At 43.1% G+C, this 19,216-nt stretch overlaps 1 protein-coding gene and 1 pseudogene across 1 annotated transcript in view; both read left to right on the top strand.

Annotated features, from left to right (window-relative positions):
* Nucleotides 1–5,023, top strand: part of LOC135552756 (ras GTPase-activating protein 2-like) — a 48,984-nt gene extending 43,961 nt beyond the window's left edge. The window contains exons 22-24 of the mRNA XM_064984581.1: nt 149–252; nt 558–735; nt 885–5,023. Of these exons, the coding sequence (XP_064840653.1) occupies nt 149–252; nt 558–735; nt 885–915 (313 nt within the window). The 3' untranslated portion in view covers nt 916–5,023. The remainder of the gene's footprint in view (nt 1–148; nt 253–557; nt 736–884) is intronic.
* Nucleotides 2,482–17,026, top strand: LOC135553365 (sex hormone-binding globulin-like; annotated as a pseudogene).
* The last annotated feature ends 2,190 nt before the right edge of the window (nt 17,027–19,216 follow it).

Here is a 19,216-nt window from a genome sequence, read left to right as displayed (position 1 = left end):
TGTCTTCTCGTATCAGACACCTGAGTCTTATTCAATAGGGAGCACGTAGCGAAATTGGACAATTCCAGCACGCGTTATTGGATAATTCCAGGTTTTCTGTTTTCTTCCATTTGGTGCCTAATGAACATGACCCTGTCTTCTCTCCCAGTACCTTGCTGGCTAACCTGCAGCTGGACATCGACTGTGACCGCGAGACGGAGAGAATCTTCTCCCTCCTCACCTCCAGCTACTCCAAGCTGCAGAAGATGGAAGGCAAGTGGGATTCTACCAGTCAATCGCCCACCTCTCACACAAATAATCTATTGTGATTAGAATATTTTTTATGGCTTATTACATGAGGCATTTTCTCTTGAACCGTACGTACCCTGCTGGCTCAGATATTTTATTTTCACATTGTCCTTTCCAGCTCGGTTCCTGCAACTATTGTGTATGACTAACCAGGCTAGTACAGCTCGGATTGGCTTGGCTCAGTTTGGCCCTTTAGTGGGAATCTGGCAACAGTAGCTTGGTGTGATAGCCTGTGATGATGACCTCATGTATCTGTCTCCTGTGATCAGATGCGTGTGCCAGCATCGCTGTGTACCAGGGACCTCCGAGGGAGCAGGACGACTACTCCCTGTTCACCATCCAGGACCCCAAGGAGACATTCCACACAGTGCAGCAGATCACACACATCCTGGAGGAGCTGCAGAGAGAGCACGACACTCGCAGCGGCACCGCGCAGTACGGCAGCCAGTAAGTACACGCATGCACTCTCAAATACACACATGCATATGTGTATACACGGACACTTTTTCACATGTACTCACATGCACACATGGATACACACATGCGTAGACAGCCACGTAAATATTTATCCTCTTTGCTTTTCTGTGTCTTTCTAGAGAGAATCCGATAGTTGGGAAGACATCCTAACCAGTCTAGGTGGGTCTGTCTGGCCTGAGTTCAACACTGGAGCCCCAGGGTGGCACTGTCGGGATTGGTACTGAGAACGCTTCCTGCCTCCGCGAATACCAAGAACGCATTACCCCCAAGGTCGTGCTCTGCACCCCCTTCCCCGTCCACCACCGTGTGACTGGACGGACCGTCCAATAGAGGAAGTTAACATTGACCAGAAGCTCTCATTGGTTCAGAAAAGGAGACACTTAGTTGTTTTTTAAAATTCTCTTTCCCCGCCTGTCTCCATCCCTCTCTCGTTCTCACACACCACTGCCCTAATCAGAGGAGAATGTGCTTGCTGTGTGTGAATAGGCTGCTAAAATAATCCCTTTTATACACTCAATGTTTTCGATCATCAACCATCAAGATGAAGCTCTCAATTTCTTGGGGCTTCTCTGTTTGACGTCGGTTTACGGCTAAACGGCAAGCTGATTTTGTTTCTCATTTTCTATAAAAGGGAATTTTTCTCTCCTTCCTCCTCCTCTACCCACCTCTATATATTTTGTGCTTTGAACAAATGCAGGTGTTTCAGAGTACAGTTAAGTGGATGAAACCGATCTGCCTTATTTTTCTTAATGTATGTATGTGTAAAAGTCTCTCTCACATCCATCCTCGGGTTAGGGAATAATGCCCAAGCACTTTACATATTTGGAATATTCCAAATGGCATCATTTTAGATACGTGGTATCAGTAAACCCCCCACATTGATCAGTTAAATGATCTCGTTTACGTTCTCGTTTCCATTCCTGTACGATGACGTTTATAGCCTGTAGATTTTAATAGCTATTTTTCTTACACCAAAGATGAAAATTTCGTAGGATCGACTTGGGAAAAAAGGGTATAAATGTATTTTGAATACAGACTTTTTGAAAATGGAGAGAAATGCAGGATATATTTAGTTCATGTACATTTTGTTAAATGCATTGTTCCTCCTTTTAACGATGTAGACGATTTGATTAACGTTCTAATGTTCTCTGGAAATGCAGAGGAACCGTGGTCGGTAGTCTGTGACAACCGCTTCACCATGTAGTGATGTCACTGCATATCAATCACCATAAATCACAACAAGATAGACAATCCCCTTCACTTGCCAATCTAGCCCCTTAGATAGTCATCACTGCATCACTGGCCCACAATAACTAGTAGTCAAAGCTCAGGGATGATAGACGAGTTTCCCACTAGTACACTGAACAAAAACATAAATACAAGATGCAATCATTTCAAAGATTTTCCTGAGTTACAGTTCATATAAGGAAATCAGTCAATTGAAATGAATTCATTAGGCCCTAATCTATGGATTTCACATGACTGGGAATACAAATATGCATTTGTTGACCACAGATACCTTGTTTTTTTTTTAAAAGGTAGTTGCGTGGATCAGAAAACCAGTCAGTATCTGGTGGGACCACCATTTGCCTCATGCAGTGCAACAATTCTCCTTCACAGAGTTTATCAGGCTGTTGATTGTGGCCTGTGAATGTTGCCCCACTTCTCTTCAATGGCTGTGTGAAGTTGCTGGATATTGGCGGGAACTGGAACACGATGTTGTACATGTCGTTCCAGAGCATCGCAAACGTGCTCAATGGGTGACATGTCTGGTGAGTATGCAGGCCATGGAAGAACTGGGACATTTTCAGCTTCCAGGAAGTGTGTACAGATCCTTGCGGCCGTGCATTATGATGCTGAAACATAAGGTGATGGCAGGGGATGAATGGCACGACAATGGGCCTCAGGATCTCGACACAGTTCCTCTGCATTAAAATTCCCATCGATAAAATGCAATTGTGTTCATTGTCCGTAGCTTATGCCTGCCCATACCAAAACCGCACCCCCACCTGTGGCACACATTTATATCAGCAAACCACTCACCCACACGACACTATACACATGGTCTACCATCTTCCCGGTACAGTTGAAAACCACGATTCAATCCATGAAAAGCACACTTCTGTGTGCCAGTGGCCTTGGAAGATGAGCATTTGATGTCAAACTGCAGTCAAGTCAAAACCCTGGTGAGAATGAAGAGCACGCAGATGAGCTTCCATGAGATGATTTCTGACAGTTTGTGCAGAAAGTCTTAGTTGTGCAAACCCACTGTTTCATCAACTGTCTGGGTGTCTTGTCTCAGACCATCCCGCAGGTGAAGAAATCGGGTGTGGAGGTCCTGAGCTTGCGACGTTACATGTGGTCTGCGGTTGTGAGGCCGATTGGATGTACTGCCAAATTCTCGACAACAACATTTTGGTAGAGAAATTATCTGGCAACGGCTCTAGGGGTCATTCCTGCATGCAGATTGCACGCTCTGTGTGATAAAACTGCACATTTTAGAGTGGCTTTTTATTGTCCCCAGCACAAAGTGCACCTGTGTAATCATCATGCTGTTTAATCTGCTTCTTGAAATGCCACACCTGTCAGGTGAATGGATTATCTTGGCAAAGGAGAAACACTTACTAACAGGGATGTAAAGAAAAGTATAAACAACATTTTGGGGACAAGCTTTTTGTGCATATGGGAAATATCTGGGATCTTTTATTTCAGCTCATGAAACATGGGACCAATACTTTACATGTTGCGTTTTATATTTTTGTTCAGTGTAACTACGAGTTGGAGGGGCGTTCAAGTGGATTTTTTCCCCCCAGTCGTAGGTGGTAAATGTCAAATCAAAGTTTTTATTTGTTGCACAGACAGATTCGCAGATGTTAAAGCAGGTCCAGTGAAATGCTTATAAAGGATGCAGGTCAGATAAGTCTAATTTCTGGCGAGTGACCACCGATTTAATGTCCCAAAGTTGTTTTTGGTTGTAGGAAATAATACTACCTAATTCTACCACCTTCCCACTTGGTTATGAACACAGCATTAGTCCACATAGTCGCACGGTTCTTTATCATTTTATCAGTCAACCTGTAGGAACGACAGTGTGTAAACAGTTGCCTAGAAACTTGATATTGGATCAACAACAAGAAGGGAACGTGCATCACCGTTAGTACAGGGTTAACCATGTTTCAGATATATTTTTGTTTGGCTTGTGGAACTATTTGCTGTCAGAAGTTTTGTCTTTGGTCCGTCATATATTCCCGACATGCATGTCCTGTATATTTAACTGTATATTTTTATGAGTACATTTTGTATGTATGTTGTTGTTTTTTTAACACTGCAAAAAAAATCTGTGTTGGTGTGTTACGGCACCTTGTTCTTTGTCTTCAGTGGTACTAGGAAGCTGGCTGCTTTTCATGTCAGAGTCTAATGTTTGGTAGCTTGCTGCGGAGTCTACATCTATAGCTTATGCAACGTTACAGAATTTAACGTTGTCTGGAACACCAGGGTCGTGTTCATCACAGCACACAGCGGAAAACGTTTTGCAATGGATAAAGAAAATGGGCATCTACCTGTTTGTCTGTTTTCTTAGGTCCCACCTGACTTTGTTTGTCAGCGGTGTTGCTGAAGGCTCTTGGCCTCATGGTTCTTGTCCTTTGTCAGCCTATTCTAATATGTAGGTAAAGATGTCATCATGAGTGAGCGTGTTGGTTTATTGGGTGTCTTTCACCAATCTCAAACGGTTTTCAATCATAAGGGAATTTTCAATCACCGCATCATCTCCTCACCTTACCTTTGACAGTCAGACATTTTATCATGATGTTTCTTTAGCTTTGCCAGAACCTTTTTTTTTTGAGCCATGAGAAACAGGCCTTGACTAACCCCCCCCCCCCCCCCCAAAAGGGAACAAGGATTATCAGAAACATGTCTTACATTGTGTGTGTGTATAGCCCATTTAACAAAACATGGGAAGTCGAGTGATGGTAAACAGTCGATCCCTCGACAGGCCTTCGTGTGAACAGTATCTGTGAATTCATCGCCATGACATAATCAGCAGTCTTTTGAATGTTAAATTCAATCATTGCAAAGAGAATCGGTTATTTTCATATTTCACCCCTGTAAACCTACCATTGCATACAGGACTGGAGTACCTATTTTTGTTATTTAAACTTTTAATTTTATTTTTCACAACCAGAAGGTCAAATCATATCTCCTGTTTTTTTGATTTGTTCATTTGAAATAATTTACAATAAACATGTTGCCAACCCTTTCACTTCGTGTGTGGTCTTTACTAAATGTCAGCTCTAGGGGAGGCGGAGTAGAGTAGAAACATTAGCCTGGACCCAGATCTGTTTGTAACACTTTGCCATCTCCTATGGTCATTGGAGTTGGTTCGATGGCACAAACCGATATGGAACCAAGCTATAAAGACGTTGGGGGGAGAACACAAGAAGGGGCTATATTATGTAGCAGGTTGCTGTTTTATTGGGATGAGTTTTGTTCTGGAGGCAGAACTGAGCGATTTCCGCTAGATGGGCCGACTGCATAGTCAGAAATAGGCTATATTGTAAAAAATAAAATTAGCTTATTGGTCAGAGTTTTAGGTTAGGATTAGCAGTGTGGTTAAGGTTAGGTTTAAAATCAGATTGTATGACTTTGTGGCTGACTGCTAGTGACCACTGCAGAGCTACCTGCAGAACTAGATTCATGACGCAATGCTAACCTTCTATCATTTTCATGAGACCATTCGAGCTGTACAGTCAACAGTGTATACTGAACTCTGCGATGTAGAAGTTGTTTTCAGTTTGGGAAATGGGTATACTATTGGCAGCACTTCACATCATCCGCAAACCATTAAAGAAAATGTTTTGTCTTCCCAGTAATTGCCTCTGTCACTTCAGTGGACTCGTTTCAATAAGAATGACTTGAAGGTCTGTGGCATGTTTGGATTTAAGTCTCTTCCCCCAGATGTTCTCTAGCTTTTGGAAGTACTGTAGATATGCTGTAATGTAGATTCGTAAATCAGTTTGTGTAGATCAGGGGTGCCCAAACTTTTGGACTTGGAAACCCCTTAAACATGGTTTATCAATATATAAGATCATTCTGGAAGACTGGCAAGCCCAATCTAATTTTGTTGGGGGCCATGTTTGGCCCGCAGGCCCCACTTTGGATGGCCCTGCTGTAGAGAAAGAGGGAGAGACGAGCAATAGTGATAGCCCGCCTCCCCTGTCCTAACCAAGGACTGCCCATGTGCACAACAGCATAAGTTACTCTTTAGCCCTGGTACACTTTTCAAGTACCAGCTGCATTCTGCTGAAGGCACATACTGGCCTGTCACTTTTGATAACTGCCGTGACCATAAAGTACATCTTAATACATTCATCTGTGTGAAAGCAAAGACCGTTCTCTTTACACAACAAAGTTGTAACTGATTGACTAAGTCAGAACATATGTTGGCTGTTTTCTGCAGTTGTTTTGTCCCTGTCATCGCACATTGCTTTGATGTGTTACCTCGATGTCGACCACATAGTGTGAGACTTCTCAATTTCCACCTGCAGTCCACCCTTCCCCTGCAGATTAACACCAGTCTTGCTTTTCAAATGAAAGGAAGCATGTAATATCAGAAACATGTTGGAACAAATCTCTTTATGATGCCACAGCATGGATTACGACGGATTTGGAAGCCATCCTTTTTCTGACACCTAACCAATTCCTGAACTAGCCTATTGAGATTCAAGTGCTTTAAAAAAAAATACACTTACCAAGAACAATGACTTTAAAATGGGTCTGTGTTTGGACCAAAGAAATACACAATAGTGTCCAAACCACAGACGCTATCTGACACACACAAACACACACACCTCCTTGACCCAGACATTGACCTCTCCATCATGGTTTATTTTGTTGGTTCATCTCCATCCTTATCTGCCAGGGCCAGGTTTGCCGAACTCTGGGAAAGAGACCAATTTCTCAAGACTTCTCAGCTTCCCTGTATCTCGTCTCATCAGGTGATGCTCCAGCCCAGTACATAGCCTAGAGGGCCAGACGAAGGACCAAAGAATCGGACTTGAGACGAGCATACAGCATAAACCCCTCAAGGAACTTCTGGTTAAGAGAATCAAGCACCCCAAAGGACAGTGAAAAGAAGTAGACGGAAGTAGATTGTTTGCATGGAAGAGGTTAGTGCTAGCACTGCTGACCCTAGTGATGTGGGTTCATCCAACGCTTGAACGGATACTGGAGGTAAGAGACGAAACAATGACATTATTTTACTATATGGTTTTACTCACACAGGGTTGGGGAGTAACTGATTGCATGTAATCTGATTACAAAACGGTATCAGTTACGGTACCACCAAAAATATTTGAATCAGATTACAGATACTTTTGAAAAAGTAGATTACTTATTAGATTACTTTCAGAAAGTCAATTCAGAAAGGATGTTTGTGGAAAAACATACGTGACACTTTCTGTTTTCTAAATGATATTCAATTCAGCATTGAAAAGGGTGCAAGTTTGTTTGTTCCAGCTGAGCGAGTCTGACCACAAATCAGAGACGAATAGGATGACACACCAAATGTATTTGATGGATCTTTTTTTGTCTTCTAATGCATTTTAAGGGAAAAGTAATACAAAAGTAACAAAGTAATCAGATTACGTTACTGAGTTTGGGTAATCCAGAAATGAGGTACTGATTTTTGGACAGGTAAGGTAACTAGTAACCATAACGGATTACATTTAGAAAGTAACCTACCCAACCCTGCTAACACAGTTACTGTGAATACACACACACATACACACACACACACAAGTTTTTTCCTCCATCTAATTAGTGCAGCAATTGTTAGAAATTATTTGGTTATGTAAATGTCACTCTTGTTGGTTTAGCTAGCTTTCCTATCATCACAAATTGTGCCTACATGAACAGTACTCTTGGGTTGTTTCAACCCCATAGCCATCACTGGAATGCTACTCTTTTGTCGAGTCCAGGTCCTCATATCTCCTCTACACTAGGAAGAGCTTTGTGGGGAATGTTCCCATTCTGGACTACAAGGTCACAGACCCCCCTTTCAGAACATGTAACCAGCGGGGCACATCCGGCTGAACCACACTGACTGTACCAGGTCCCACCTAGTCTCTCATTTATATACACTGTGTCCAAAACATTAAGAACACCTTAACACAATCCATGTCTCAAGGCTTAAAAATCCTACTTTAACCTGTCTCCTCCCTTTCATCTACACTGATTTGAAGTGGATTTAACAAGTTACATGAATAAGGGATAATATCTTTCACTTGGTCAATCTATGTCTTGGAAAGAGCAGGTGTTCTTAATGTTTTGTGTATGCTCAATAAGAGGTAACGCTGTTTTGATAATGTCTGTGTTTTGACATGTCTGTCCATCTGTAGCTTTGACTCTGGGTTTGAGCTGCGTACTCTGGACCCGGGGGGGGGGGGTGATATTCTTTGGGGACATCGACGGGCAGCAGAACTACTTCCTGCTGGCAGTGGTCCATGGGAACCTGAGCGTCCAGACGAGCCGCGGGGACGGACAGGTCCTCGTCACCTCAGGGCCAAGAACGGTGATGGGGAGTGGAAAAAGGTGAGGTCCTGAACCGTACCCTCTAAATTACTTTGTGACAGTAGGCTATGTTATAACCATAACCTAATTACCATGTGGAAAATGTACAGGTAAATGCCAAAATAAAGGAAACACCAACATAAAGTGTCTTAATAGGGCGTAGGGCCACGACAGCTTCAATGCGCCTTGGCATAGATTCTACAAGTGTTTGGAGGGATGTGACACCATTCTTCCACGAGAAATTCTATCATTTGGTGTTTTGTTGATCGTGGTGGAAACACTGTCTTTGGCGCGCTCCAGAATCTCCCATATGTATTCAATGGCGAACGTGCATAAAGATGTCAGAATTCTAATATGACTTCATTGTTTTACCAGTATGCAATGAGGTTTTGAACTACGGCGCACAATATTGTTCAATGTGCCAATAAATCAGGATAATCTACTTTTTAGTTTTTTTTCTAATTGCCGGCATCTTGAAGCTAAAATGGGGATCATGTTTACTGTGCTAGAGTAATGGATAATGTACAGTCGTGGCCAAAGGTTTTGAGAATGACACACATTAATTTTCATAAAGTCTGCTGCCTCAGTGTCTTTAGATATTTTTGTCAGATGTTACTATGGAATACTGAAGTATAATTACAAGCATTTCATAAGTGTCAAAGGCTTTTATTGACAATTACATGAAGTTGATGCAAAGAGTCAATATTTGTGTTGACCCTTCTTTTCCAAGACCTCTGCAATCCGCCCTGGCATGCTGTCAATTAACTTCTGAGCCACAGCCTGACTGATGGCAGCCCATTCTTGCATAATCAATGCTTGGAGTTTGACAGAATTTGTGGGGTTTTGTTTGTCCCACCCGCCTCTTGAGGATTGACCACAAGTTCTCAATGGCATTAAGGTCTGGGGAGTTTCCTGGCCATGGACCCAAAATATCAATGTTTTGTTCCCCGAGACACTTAGTTATCACTTTTGCCTTATGGCAAGGTGCTCCATCATGCTGGAAAGGGCATTGTTCGTCACCAAACTGTTCCTGGATGGTTGGGAGAAGTTGCTCTCGGAGGATGTGTTCGTACCATTCTTTATTCATGGCTGTGTTCTTAGGCAAAATTGTGAGTGAGCCCACTCCCTTGGCTGAGAAGCAACCCCACACATGAATGGTCTTAGGATGCTTTACTGTTGGCATGACAAAGGACTGATGGTAGCGCTCACCTTGTCTTCTACAGACAAGCTTTTTTTCTGGATGCCCCAAACAATCGGAAAGGGGATTCATCAGAGAAAATGACTTTACCCCAGTCCTCAGCAGTACCTTTTGCAGAACATCAGTCTGTCCCTGATGTTTTTCCTGGCGAGAAGTGGCTTCTTTGCTGCCCTTCCTAACACCAGGCCATCCTCCAAAGTCTTTGCCTCACTGTGCGTGCAGATGCACTCACACCTGCATGCTGCCATTCCTGAGCAAGCACTGTACTGGTGGTTCCCCGATCCCGCAGCTGAATCAACTTTAGGAAATGGTCCTGGCGCTTGCTGGACTTTCTTGGGCACCCTGAAGCCTTCTTCACAACAATTGAACCGCTCTCCTTGAAGTTCTTGATGATCCGATAAATGGTTGATTTAGGTGCAATCTTACTAGCAGTAATATCCTTGCCTGTGAATCCCTTTTTGTGCAAAGCAATGATGACGGCACGTGTTTCCTTGCAGGTAACCATATTTGATAGAGGAAGAACAAGGATTCCAAGCACCACCCTCCTTTTGAAGCTTCTGGTCTGTTATTGGAACTCAATCAGCATGACAGAGTGATCTCCAGTCTTGTCCTCGTCAACACTCACACCTGTGTTAACAAGAGAGTCACTGACATGATGTCAGCGGGTCCTTTTGTGGCAGTGCTGAAATGCAATTGAAATGGTTTGGGGCGATTCAGTTCCTTTGCATGACAAAGAGGGACTTTGCAATTCATCTAATCACTCTTCATAACATTGTGAGTATATACAAATTGCCATCATACAAACTGAGGCAGCAGACTTTGTGAAAATATATATTTGTGTCATCCTCAAACCTTTTGGCCACGACTGTACAGCATGAGATATTTGTGGTAAGTGCAAGGGGGCCGCCACGTTTATGCACCTCTGCAATTGGGTTGAGATCTGGTGACTGAGACGGCCATGGCATATGGTTGACATTGTTCTCATGCTCAAACCATTTGGTGACCACTGGTGCCCTGTGGATGGGGGCATTGTCATCCTATGGGGGCATAGCCATGGTATCCAAAATAATGCCCTGCCCAGCATTTTTATACGCAACCCTAAGCATGATGGGACATTAACTGCTTAATTAACTCAGGAACCACACCTGTGTTGAAGCAACTGCTTTCAATATACTTTTGTATCCCTCATTTAGTTAAGTGTTTCCATTATTTTGTCAGTTACCTGTGATAGCCATGCAATAGCAATGTAATAACCATGTGGGTCATGTAATAACCATGTCAATACAATGTAAGACCCACATGGGCTATGTATTAGTGATCCAATACCAATGTATTATCCAATGTAATGATCATGCAATAATAGTGTTGGTCTAAGGGCCAGCGTAAAAGCCATGCCCACATATGACCCCTGAACTCATCTATATCTTACCTGTACATTATGGATGCCGATTACAGTGATGAAACAGGAGGGAGCTGTGGCTGTACGCGTGGGCTTGGAGGCAGTCGTCACAGTTCAGCAGTCCGCTGAGAGCCACATGGCCGAGATAGGCAATGGCGTCCTGAGAATCTCCATCGGAGACCTGGTCCGAGATAGACAAGTTTATTATTTTATATTATGTCACCTTTATTAAACCAGGCAGGCCAGTTGAGAACAAGTTCTCATTTACAACTGCGACCTGGCCAAGATAAAGCAAAGCAGTGCAACAAAAAACAAAAACACAGAGTTACACATGGGATAAGCAAATGTACAGTCAATAACACAATAGAAAAATCTGTATACAGTGTGTGCAAAGGAGGTAAGGAGGTAAGGCAATAAATAGGCCATAGTGGCGAAGTAGTTACCCTGGGGGTGAGTCTTGTTAACCCCCACCTGACTGACAGGGAGCAGAATGGGAGGATATGAGAGGACCCATGGGAAGGAATGTGTCTAGAGAGGGGTTAGGACCGAACAGAGACACAGCAGGGTTGCAGACAGGCTGGAGGCGGGGGTGAGAGATAATTAAGGTGTAGAAGGGGTAGTGCTAGCATGTTGTGAGAGGGTTTTGAAGGGAATTTGTGTCTGCACAGTAAAGGTTAGGACCTTTACATTCCGTGGTTAGGAGCAGTAGTAATAAAACACAGGGTTGCAGATGGGATGGGAGGCCGGTGGGACATTAAGAGAGAGTGTGAAGGGGTAGTGGTAAAATGTGAAGTGAGGTTTTTGGAGGAAAATGTGTGACTGCAGAGGGCTTGGGAACAATGTTAGTAAGTACACGGGGGTTGCATCACAAAATACACCCTATTCCCTGTGTAGTGTTCTACATTTGACCTATAAATCAAATTAAATGTCACATGCGCACAGGTGTAGACCTTACCGTGAAATGCTTACTTACAAGCCCTTAACTCCCGAGTGGCGCAGCGTTCTTAGGCACTGCATCTCAGTGCAAGAGGCATCACTTCAGTCCCTAGTTCGAATCCAGCTGCATCACATCCAGCCATGATTGGGAGTCCCATAGGGCGGTGCGCAATTGGCCCAGCTTTGTCTGGGTTTGGCCTGGATAGGCCCTCATTGTAAATAAGAATTTGTTCGAATCCAGGCTGCATCACATCCAGCTGTGATTGGGAGTCCCACAGGGTGGCACACAATTGGCCCGGTGTTTGATTAGTTTAGTTGTCAGCAGTCTTATGGCTTGGGGGTAGAAGCTGTTAAGGAGCCTTTTGGTCCTAGACTTGGCGCTCCGGTACCTCTTGCCTTGCAGTAGCAGAGAGAGCAGTCTGACTTGGGTGACTGGAGTCTTTGACAATGGAATAACGTGCCATTTGGGACACAGCCTGGGTTGCGGAAGAAGAAGGGCATGGGGTGAAACATTGAAGGCTCACTAGTGGGACACTAGCTACTATGCCCTCCTTAATTATTGCGATAGTCAAGCATTTTTCATATTTTTTGGCTCTATACAAAAGTCTAAATTGAGTGAATTGGACCATTTTCCTGTCCTGCTAAGCATTCAAAATGTAACAAGTACTTTTGGGTGTCAGGGAAAATATAAATAGGAAAGTACAGATACCCAAAAAGTACTTTAAAGTATATTTACTTAAGTACTTTACACCACTGACTGTCTGTTGAGATGGGAGTTAACCAGGGATCTGTCTGGTTCTCATAACATTAGCTTTGCTCATCTAATCTGTGTGCAATGATAACCACTGTGCTCTTTCAAAGACTAATAATGATTTTCAGAGTTGGACCGCACAGCCTGAGCCAGTTCTCTGACACACCAACTTTCTCACCATGATAAGAACAACAAGATCAAAGCAGAGCATATGGCTCAGTGTTCAACCACTCCTAAGAGAACATGAACTGTAGATCATATAACTTGAACACTATTTTATACCCCACACAAACAGCAATCCATGGTTAGGAGCAACAGTAATAAAACACAGGGTTGCAGATGGGATGGGAGGCCGGTGGGACATTAAGAGAGAGTGTGAAGGGGTAGTGGTGAAATGTGAAGTGAGGTTTTTGGAGGAAAATGTGACTGCAGAGGGCTTGGGAACAATGTTAAAGTTAACTACCCATAAATGTTTCCAAGGACCTAAAATATAGGTCCCAGGATTTTTCCCTGTCAGGGTGCCTGGACAGAAAATTATCCTGAGGGTTAAAGCCAACAGATGCGACTCCAGGAAAGTAGGACCCAGGGGCAATATGTACCCAGCACCTCTGCACCTTGGAATCCTGCAGGCTCCACTCCAGGATGCTGGAGTCTTGACTGACCCAGTCCCAGCTCCACATGCAGCCATCCAGAAGAGGGTTCAGCTTGACAGACAGACAGACCGAGAGGAAATTGTATAGAAAAACAAGCCCCATGTGATTGCCCTTCACTACATAACACTATTTTTAGTCTAATTCAGATTAAGAGGGACAGTGGGTTCATTCAATGAACAGACACATGCTGTTTGTGTAGAGTATAAAATACAATGTTAAAATTCTATGAACTGCAGTTCATGCTGTCTCAGGAGTGGTTGAACTCTGAGCTCTGCTTTGATCCTGTTGTTCTTATCATGGTGAGAAAGGTGGTGTGTCAGAGAACTGTCCCAGGCTGTGCGGTCCAACTCTGGAAATCATTATTAGAGTTGACAAGAGCACAGTGGTTAACATTACACACAGATTAGAGAAGCAAATCTCACGTTATGAGAACCAGCCAGATCCCTGGTTAACTCCCATCTCCACAGAGTCTTACATTCTTCATATAGTTAGTGTCCCACTAGGAAAGCTTCAACGTTCCACCCCATGCCCTTCTTCTTCTGCAACCCAGCCTGTATCCCAAATGGCACCCTATTCCATTTATGGGTAAAACGTAGGACACTACACAGGGAATAGGGTGTAATTTGTGATGTAACCCCAGTGTACTTATTAATATAAGTAATTTTGGGGGGATTGAAACAGTTCTGTTTGTCAACAATATCAATCCAAAATACATGTTTGACTTAGAATTAAAGATTTTGGTAAAGAAGTTTCCAACGATTTTATGTCATAGTTTTCATACTCCCATTCCATGCATCATTTTCTTCACAGGGCTTTACGTTAGAGCCTGTATCTGATTTTTTTTTTTTTTATGTTATAGATTTTCAAATATGAGAACGGAACAACCCCAACCTCTCATTCTCTCATCCATCCATCCCTACTTCCTGCCCTCCCATCTATCCTTCTCTCCAATCCATCCTCCCTTTTGCCCTCTAATCTACTCTCCCTCCCTCCAATCCACACACCAACCAAGGCATCATACCAAGAATATACTATTAAAGTATGGAGTGGCAGGTAGCCTAGTGGTTAGAGCGTTGGACTTGTAACCGAAAGGTTGGAAGATCGAATCCCCAAGCTGACAATGTAAAAATCTGTCGTTCTGCCCCTGAACAAGGCAGTTAACCTACTGTTCATTGAAAATAAGAATTTGTTCTTAACTAACTTGACTAGTAAAATAAAGGTGTAAATGAAATAGGACAAGAGCAAACAGAAAAACATTCATAAAAACAATGGAAAAAGTTCAATAAAAATTCTTATCAGCACAAATGGCTACCAGAACAGACATGACTGCTTACCAAACTATGCAAGTTACTCTAAGTAAAAGACAGGCTCTCATCGTATTGTATTAATGGAGACCAGGTTAAGTCAAACTTATGTTGGGACCCAAGCACAGTGTACCTAACCTTCCCCAGAGGCAGAGATGACATCACCTCCTTAACACACTGCATAAAGGAGGGCGGCTTTGCAGACTTCCCGTAAAAGAGGACAAGGCGGCGAGCCAGCAGCGAGGAAGTTCCCCAAAAATGGCAGTGAACGGGTTGTGGCTAACAGTTGTATTACACATATGTGAGAGTGCCTAAAAAATGGGGTCCCACAGTCACTGGACACTTGTATTTAAATTCTAAGCGGAAACACAGAACTTCTCTCGCAGGAAGAAAACAATTCAGATAAAAATGTGTAAACCTACCCCTTTAAGAATGGACCGCTGGTTAACTCCCATCTCATTTACATTTACCTCATTTAGCAGATGCTCTAATCCAGAGCGACTTGCAGGAGCAATTAAGGTTAAGTGCCTTGATCAAGGGCACATTGGCAGATTTTCCACCTTGGCTGCTCAGGGATTTGAATCAGTGACCTTTCGATTACTAGCCCCACGCTCTTAACCACCAGGCTGCCTGCCATCCCCACAGAGAGTCTCACATGCTCCCATACTGTAGCTACTGTCCCACTGCATTTAATTCTTGCCATTACTTCAATAACCTCTGAAGCTGAAGTTTAAGTACTTGGTTCAGGTGCTTTCCTTATTTTGTCAGTAATGTAAAAAGGGTGACGACATTCAATGGTCTGTTAAAGGAACACTGCATTGTTGTATGAACAAGAAAGTGCACCGGTTAGTGTGCAGAGTGATATGCATGTCATGTTTGTCTTTGTGTCTGCAGTGCTGCTGGGAAGCTCTTCAGCTGAGCCAGATGGTGCAGACTGGACTCTCTCTGTGGAGCTAGATCTCAGAACCGTTTAAGCCAGAGGCTCTCTCCTCATCCTCGTAGACACTCAGAATGACTACATTCTCTCCTTGAAACTCAACCACCCTTCACAGGTAACACACCGGAACTATACAGCCTCACGGCCCAACTGATCTGGACCAGCTTTTTGTTACGTTATAGTCTCTGTCTTCTCTCATTCCTTCACTATTACTGCTTTGGAAATGTTTATGATCTTGAAGAATGGTACAATGGCAAATCCTAACAAATGTCAAAGAGATGGCCACTACAAGCACACTCACACACATACACACAATACATGTAACCTTTATTTAACTCATTCTTATTTTACAATGGCTGCTTACCCCGGCCAAATCCTAACCCGGGTGACGCTGGGCCAATTGTGCGCCGCCCTATGGGACTCCCAATCACAATCGCGGGTCACTCAAACACACATGCACGCACGCCCACACCCACACAAACATACACACAGCAGCAGGTCACAAAGAAGTCTCACACACACACACTCTCCTGCCTCCATAGAGTCTGGGAACTGACTTGATTAGCCCAATGCTCACATGTTGTGATGTCATGCAAAATGCCAAACATGAAGAGGTCAAACTTTCCAAAAGAGGCTTTGTTCAAATTATGTCACTGTCAGCATGCCATACTTTAAGATGATTTAACTCCTGGAAATCCCCCCACATATATACATGATTCTTTCTGCTGTGTAGAACAAACCCTGACTTTTACCTTTTATGTCTTTTTAAGGCACAAACAGATGTGTTGCTGTTTCTTTTGCAGATTGTTTTTGTTGATACCAATTGTTGATAATTGTTAACAATTTTTATGGACCGACGGAGATCCTTTTAAATCCAAACTAAGCATCACCTCCAATCCCTATCCAAACACAGCCTTATGGGGTGATATAAAGCAAGAACAATCTCTCCTGGGTAAGTTTGTATTCATCCATTGTTAGTGTTTCTGGTGCCCTAGGAACTGATGCTGCGTTTGAGGGGGACTCTATTCTAGTTGCGCAGCTACCCCCAGGCCCTCTGCTCTGGTGAGCGTCAGTTCCTGCAGCTGCAGGTGAGGTCAGAACAGCTGGTGACTGGCATGGGCGTAACCAAGGCAACCATGAAGTTGACAGATGGGGACTATGAGCTCCTGAAGAGGGTGTTGAGCCAACCAGGGAGCATGGTGTACCTGGGGGGCGGGCCAGGTGAGAATTGAGTCTCAAATGACACCCTACTCCCTAGATAATGTACTACCCTAGGCCAGATACTTTCTCTTCCAATCCTATTCACACTGTCTTCCCACAACAACTGATCCTATCCCTCTTACTCTTTCACCATTCTACTCTTACACACTTAAGAAGGCCGCAAAGACGAAATGTCAGAGGTCAAACACAGGGATGTCCGATCTCACAGCTGCCCAGCCGCCCTCGACATCCGAGATGGGAAGTGGAGACGCTGTTACACAGCACTGCTTATAAGACTACATGAGACCACTTAAACCACTGTTTACTGTTTGGCCATTGTCTGTCTCTCAACGGTTTACTCTGTCTCATTTGGCTATCTATGTAACATCTGTAACACATGTTACTGCAGAGTGCATTAATTATGTATTTTCTAATAGTTGTAATTTTATTTGTATTGAAGCATCTCTATCATGTGAGGGATGTTCATTTGAAGAACAAGAGAAGGATTGCATTTTCTTTGTGTAGATTGTTTTGTATAACTTTTTTGGCAAACTTTGGTACGTTACCACAAAACCACAGCATGGCCTCTTTCACTTTATTTGCTGCATATGTTTCTGTCATTTCCAGCAGAATTCCCCTCTGAGGTAAAGCTAAACGGTACAGCTGAATTACCATGTCCACTCTTAAGTCTGTGAATGGCAATAAAGCATTTGCTGCCTTTTATAGCTATTTGAGTAGCATAGCATTTTTTACAGACGTGCTCAAATTGGTTGGTACCCTTACAGCTGATTGCAATGATGCTTAATTCCTCCTGAAAAGTGATTAAATTAAAAGCTATTGTATCATGCATACTTGCAGGCCTTTGGTATGTCATAGAATAAAGCAAAGAAGCTGTGAAAAGAGATGAATTATTGTTTATTCTACAAATACATTCTAAAATGGCCTGGACACATTTGTTGGTACCCCTTAGAAAATATAATCAATAATTGGATTATAGTGATATTTCAAACTAATTTGTTTTTTTAAATTAGTATCACACACACGTCTCCAATCATGTAATCAGTCATTCAGCCTATTTAAATGGAGAAAAGTAGTCACTGTGCTGTTTGGTATCATTGTGTGCACCACACTGAACATGGACCAGAGTAAAATAGTCACTGTGCTGTTTGGTATCATTGTGTGCACCATACTGAACATGGACCAGAGTAAAATAGTCACTGTGCTGTTTGGTATCATTGTGTGCACCATACTGAACATGGACCAGAGTAAAATAGTCACTGTGCTGTTTGGTATCATTGTGTGCACCATACTGAACATGGACCAGAGTAAAATAGTCACTGTGCTGTTACCAGAGTAAAGTAGTCACTGTGCTGTTTGGTACCATTGTGTGCACCACACTGAACATGGACCAGAGTAAAATAGTCACTGTGCTGTTTGGTATCATTGTGTGCACCACACTGAACATGGACCAGAGTAAAGTAGTCACTGAGCTGTTTGGTATCATTGTGTGCACCATACTGAACATGGACCAGAGTAAAGTAGTCACTGTGCTGTTTGGTATCATTGTGTGCACCATACTGAACATGGACCAGAGTAAAATAGTCACTGTGCTGTTTGGTATCATTGTGTGCACCATACTGAACATGGACCAGAGTAAAATAGTCACTGTGCTGTTTGGTATCATTGTGTGCACCACACTGAACATGGACCAGAGTAAAATAGTCACTGTGCTGTTTGGTATCATTGTGTGCACCATACTGAACATGGACCAGAGTAAAATAGTCACTGTGCTGTTTGGTATCATTGTGTGCACCATACTGAACATGGACCAGAGTAAAATAGTCACTGTGCTGTTTGGTATCATTGTGTGCACCATACTGAACATGGACCAGAGTAAAATAGTCACTGTGCTGTTTGGTATCATTGTGTGCACCATACTGAACATGGACCAGAGTAAAATAGTCACTGTACTGTTTGGTATCATTGTGTGCACCATACTGAACATGGACCAGAGTAAAATAGTCACGGTGCTGTTTGGTATCATTGTGTGCACCATACTGAACATGGACCAGAGTAAAGTAGTCACTGTGCTGTTTGGTATCATTGTGTGCACCATACTGAACATGGACCAGAGTAAAATAGTCACTGTGCTGTTTGGTATCATTGTGTGCACCACACTGAACATGGACCAGAGTAAAATAGTCACTGAGCTGTTTGGTATCATTGTGTGCACCATACTGAACATGGACCAGAGTAAAATAGTCACTGTGCTGTTTGGTATCATTGTGTGCACCACACTGAACATGGACCAGAGTAAAATAGTCACTGAGCTGTTTGGTATCATTGTGTGCACCATACTGAACATGGACCAGAGTAAAGTAGTCACTGAGCTGTTTGGTATCATTGTGTGCACCACACTGAACATGGACCAGAGAAAGCAAAAGAGAGATTTGTCTGAGGAGATCAGAAAGAAAATAATAGACAAGCATGGTGAAGGTAAAGGC

Source organism: Oncorhynchus masou, chromosome 13 (genome assembly GCF_036934945.1).
Source record: "Oncorhynchus masou masou isolate Uvic2021 chromosome 13, UVic_Omas_1.1, whole genome shotgun sequence".
NCBI classification, from domain to species: domain Eukaryota; kingdom Metazoa; phylum Chordata; class Actinopteri; order Salmoniformes; family Salmonidae; genus Oncorhynchus; species Oncorhynchus masou.
This window is presented reverse-complemented; position numbering and strand designations above follow the sequence as displayed.